Source organism: Juglans regia, chromosome 5, assembly GCF_001411555.2.
Source record: "Juglans regia cultivar Chandler chromosome 5, Walnut 2.0, whole genome shotgun sequence".
Lineage (NCBI taxonomy): Eukaryota > Viridiplantae > Streptophyta > Magnoliopsida > Fagales > Juglandaceae > Juglans > Juglans regia.
The window spans coordinates 1,301,049-1,306,636 of NC_049905.1; the positions used below are offsets into that span (position 1 = coordinate 1,301,049).

The 5,588-nt window shown below is 35.7% G+C and overlaps 1 protein-coding gene across 1 annotated transcript; it reads right to left on the reverse strand.

Moving 5' to 3' along the window:
• Window positions 1–1,855: 1,855 nt before the first annotated feature.
• Window positions 1,856–5,272, reverse strand: LOC108989314 (protein MAINTENANCE OF PSII UNDER HIGH LIGHT 1). Its single transcript, XM_018962872.2, has 3 exons — window positions 4,867–5,272; window positions 3,820–3,954; window positions 1,856–2,408 (listed from the first exon to the last, which is right to left on the reverse strand). The coding sequence occupies exons 1-3, from the start codon at window positions 5,044–5,046 to the stop codon at window positions 2,067–2,069; spliced, it is 657 nt and encodes a 218-aa protein (XP_018818417.1). The 5' UTR covers window positions 5,047–5,272; the 3' UTR covers window positions 1,856–2,066.
• Between the last annotated feature and the right edge of the window lie 316 nt (window positions 5,273–5,588).

Sequence of the window (5,588 nt, forward strand, 5' to 3'; positions counted from 1 at the left end):
TTTTATTTTAATTTTTTTACTTAATAATTAAGGAAGTAAATTTTAGTGTATTGATATATTTTTTATATATTTTAAAAATATTTAAATATGTTAAAAAATATATGAAAATAAAAAAAATAAATTTGTACTATGCGGAACGCCCAGTAAACATGACTCTTATCCATATCTCTTCACCATACCAGTCCACCCACCCAGTTTTATTTTATTTTTATATATATCAAAATATGGAATCTAGCTGTTCATAAATAAATAAATCATGCTTATTCTTCTTCTTCTTATTTTATTTTATTTTTTATATATACATATATATTTATATATATAATCTAAGGTTTTGCAACCTCATTCTACTAGTTACTTTTCAGACATTCCAAAATTAATGTTTTTGTGTAAGCTGAGACTTCACATGTTGTCTGGCACTTAGAAGCCAAGATCGAAGAGAATTTCCAACTTGGAGATGCAGTCACTGATCAAATTGTTTTGCTGTTTCATAAAAGTTTTGAAATAACTAGAAAGATAAGTACAAATCAATTTGCATCTCGCAAATTTTCCTTTTTGGAATCTTCGATACATCTTAAGTTGTGGACGATAAAGTACCCGTCCTCTTGAAGGCTAGGCTAAGCCTACCAAATCACACTAGAGGACAAGATGGAGAGAAAGTAAGTAGGAGACTAGAAGACAAGAAGTGAACATAGGTATAAGAGATGCAAGAGAAGAGTGTCAGAAGGAAGTGGGAAAAAGAAAGGATGCTCAAACACATCAATGGTTAGACCTCACCTCTGCTGATAGACATGCAAAGAGACCGGTCACATCATGGCAAGCAGGCACGCTTAAGAGGGGTGAAATAAAAGCAAGGGACCAGATGACTAATGGGAGCCTTTTTTTCTTCAACCTCTCGAGAGAGACATCTTCTCCAACAAGAAAATTTCTAATTTTCTTTGTATAATGAGAAATGAGAGGTTATAAAAGACTGTAAATAAGTATATTATAGTAAATTTTTCCTCCCCAAACGCCTGTGGACATAAGCAACATGTCGAACTACGAAAATTTGTGTATTCATTTCTCTTATTTTTTCTGCACTTATTTTCCATTCACCACTATTGATGTACGCATCGACACCATACAGCCACACCAAAATACTGTCAGGGACTCCAAATAATACCGATCAAGGCCCAAGTCGACCAGTGGGCCGAGAATGACTCTTTCTCTCATTCGGACCTATTTTGCAATTTTTCCAGCATCAACATAGGTAGTCTGAAACACGGACACATGATATTCTAATTATATCATGGGATATCGTGTCATTTAAAATTAATAAAAGTTAATACTTACGTAAATCATTTTAATGTACCCAATAATTTTCCAATGAGATTTGCTGGGCATCAGCCCGTATCCGCTGCACACCTCGCATAACTTTTTTTTTTTTTTTACACTCAATATATTGAGTGTGCAGCGGATACGGCTGATGCCAATATTTTTTCTTTTCCAATATACAGCATTCTTTGTACTTCTCCTTGTGTACAGTCATTCACTTGCTCCATCCTTCATCCACTGTGAAATCCAACTTCAAGTCTTCAACACCATACTTTTTTACTTTACGGATAAAATAAACGAGAATTTTCCTGAAGAGAGACTCAAACCCTCCCAAAAAACTAAAAGGTTTTATAAATCGGCTGCCATTGACAGACATTATTAATCTTTTTCTGCTACTTGTACCTAAGAAATAATTCCCATGATGGAATCCTAAAGCAATATGTATTCAACACCTTACCAAGTTTCTGCGGCTTCAGAAGAGAACCATGGCACTACATTACTTCAAGCATCACTCAAATATATACAATTAGATTGAAAAAAATGGTAGAAAACTTTCAAACATTTAAGATATGGCATAAGCAAAACTGGATTTCTAAGCATGCTCCTGATAAATGTGATATACATCTCAGTAAGGTTGCAGAACATATGTCTTAATCATAAAATTAGATACATTTATAAGATGAAGCAAAAAACTGCAGCAAGATTTTTCATTTCAAGAATCATACCAACCAACTTTAATAACCAAGGAGTCCTTCTCACGACTCAGGCTGAATTTGGGAGTTGACATCAATCTGGGGTGCTTCCATGTCAGGGATATCTTCCCGAACAGATGAGAGTGATTCAGTCTGGCTTGGTGCTGAGGCTTGAATAATTTCTTGCGGTTTAAACTTGTTGACATAGTAACTTAGCGATGGCCCAGAGTATTCTACCGTCAGCACTTGAGGTGGGTTTTTACCAACTTGAAGGAGTACCGTTGAAGCTGCAGCAATAGAGATGAGGGCAAGGCCACCAGCAATTGCTGCAGTGTTCTCAGCTCCATTGGAAGAAGAACCAGCAGTACCAGAGCTGATTGCAGTTTCCGCCACGTAAACTGCCGGCTGGGAGGTTCAGAAGATATTAGATGCAAAATGCCACAAAACTGAAGTACTGAGAGAGAAGCAGAGAAGAAAGAAAAATACAGAAGAAATATGTACCAATCCTAAGAACAGATGGCTGCAATAGTTCGTTTAGAGTTTTCTTCCTACCTGCTGTGTGTACCAAAAATTCCATTGTTTCAACTTGGAAGTTTCATCGAAAACTCTGTGCTTAGGCCCTAGAACATGGGCAGCTATTGGGCGGGGGGACACATGATACTAACTCTTGATTCAGCACACTTCTATTGCAGTGTTTGAGTCAATATTATTACTTTCTGTCTACTCATAGTAATATTATTCTTTTTCAAATCACTAAGTAGTTATTTCTCTTGAAATATTTTGTTTATGTAGAGACGAGCCTTTATTTAGGAGGCCTACAGCTAGTGGTAAAATGGCTACCTCTGATGGTCCAAATGGAATTGCAGGCTGTGGTAATTAACTCCTCAATCAATCTTGCAGGATTCTCAGATTTCTTATATACAAGAGACTGACAATTCCCTTGAATTCCCATCCAAAAGGACGAGCCAGGATTCACAGCCTAATTTGGAACATATCAGAAAGAGTAACAGGGGACAAATATATTATTTTCCAAGTAGGTAGTATAAGGCATATGCAATCAAGATGTTGACAGAGGAACAATTTCATGACAACAAGGCAAAGAGAGTAGTTTTGCATTTTCATGAATCAGCCAGTCCTCCCAGGCTATCAGGAAGATACACTCAGCTATAAGATAGGAGGTTTGGCATTTTCATGAATCAACCAGTCTCCTATTCTATCATGAAGACACTCAGCTATATATGCACCACTTTTAAGCACTGTTCAGTTGATAAGAATTTGATAGATATGAGTGGCAGATATTCTGAAAAAGTTTTACTCAATTCATTTACTAGCATGTTGATGACAATTTATTTCAAATCAATCATGCCATGTAGTTGGTGTGCAGTGTAGAGGCTTTAGAATAGAGTTATTCTATTTTTAATTATAATAAAAACATGTCGATGAAAATATCCTTGATGCAATTAAATGCAGTTTCTAGTACTCTGAATTTCATGGATAGGAGGAAGAGGTCAATTGAGTGAAAACAGTTTTGCTAACTAACATCGATTTCTTTGCTAAGGCTATCATATCTTGATTATGATGATAGCATTTATATATACCGAATTATCTCTCAAAATAAAATCAAAATAAATATTTGTACAAAGTTATGCTCATTATAATCATTTTTCACAAGATTCTTCCTTTTTTGCACATTATTTTGTCCTTCAACCAAATAAAATCTGTTAAAACACTCTTTTGTTAAAGTCCATAATAGCGTAATTAAAAAAATAAAATGAACAAGAAACCTTGAAAATAGTAAGAGCTTAAAACCACCAACCTCAACTGAATATATGTTCGTTTGCCCAGCAGTGTCTTTCTCAACATAACCTGTCCAACCCTGTTTGCGAGGTGGAAATGTTCCTACCACTTTGGTCTTCTCCCCTGCTAACCACTCCATGCTGACCTTCCCGACCTAATTTTACAGTAAGAAAAACACCAAACTTATTATGCCAAAAGCATCCACATGTTCCTGATATTAACTGCACTTCTATTTGACAAAAGCATAAATAACACAATTGATAAAGTAGGCAAAATGATATGAGTGAGTGAGCAAGCTCTTCTTTCAGAAAACCCATGTCACATCGAGACTTAAAATTTCAAAAATGAAGTGAATCCTTAGTACTCTGACATGAACCATAGTATGCAAATCTTGTGAGGAAATGAGGCTACCACATCAGTTTAGCACGGCCATGAATCCTGGTTACCAACTTGTTAAGCTGATAAAGTAGCCGCAATTATATTGTCATTATGCCAATGGCATATGTGAAACTAGACAAGAACAATTGCCAAGACGAAGTAAACACCTTGAGAATCTTTAGTTGAGGCCTCGCTACATGTGCAGACACCTACTTAAGCCTAAAAGTTCAAGTATATAGAAGGGACCTGATCATGTATCAACCCTTTTACTTTAAAATTGTGCAACTCAACACTCACATATGTACCATAACAAGGTCAATAGACCTGGAAAGAAAAACAACTTAAAACAGAAAATCTATGGAAAATCTAGCTAATACTACCGCTCTTTATTATATGATAGATAAAGCCGAAGGAAACTTTTAGAACTGAGCATTATAACAAAAATATTTAAATTGACTGAAAAAACTAAAAGTTTGTATCAATCAACAAAAGCTAAATTCATCACGTCGATTCAACATATTTTCTAATGGAACATCTGAATCAAATTCCGAATTCTTCCAATGAAGTAAAAGTAAAAGTCACTTTTTTTTTCCCTGAAAACACCCATATATCTGATATCTAATAGTTTTCCATATTTCTTAGCACCAAAAGTCACCAAAAGTACAGAAAGAGAGAGAGGGCTAATCACCTCCTTATCAGGAGCACATTCTTCAACATTGCAGTCAGCGTCTTCAGTGGAAGCCTTGACAGTGAAGAGGCTGGAAGTCCGTACTTTACTCACACTCTGGTACTTGTTGTTGAACCACCTTTGCGTTGGGAAGGTGCAGGTGTTGGCTGCAGCCATCACTGCTTGTGATGCACATGCCATCCTTTAAAACAAGATAACAGGGCTCAGAAAGACTTGACAAGTAATGAGACCTGACCTTGCAGAGGTTGTATATATGTCTTGGAAAAAAGTATATGATTTTCTTTGTGTGTTTTTTCTGGGGTTGGAGTTTGAGAGAGAAGTTTGGATTTTGCTGGGGGTGATGGAGAGAGTGAGAGCGAGACACGAAGTCGAAGGGATGATATTTTAGTGTTCTGTGGTGGAGTTTGAGTGTGGCGGCTGTGTGGACTCGATCTTTACATGCAGAATCTGGGCCGGGCTTGTCAGACTTGGACTGTCGACTGTTGTTTCAACAGAAAAAAACCGAAGAGATATGGTTGCAAACTAACCTTAAAAGTTTTAGCAAAATCAATATCAATAATATTATATATATATATATTTATATGAGTGATGATACATGTAATCGTAAAGTATATAAGTATCGTATAGTCATTTTAAAAAAGATTGATATTTACTATTAAAATTTTTTTTTTTATGTGAGTCTCATATTTATTCATTTTTTTCAAAATGATTGTATGACGTTT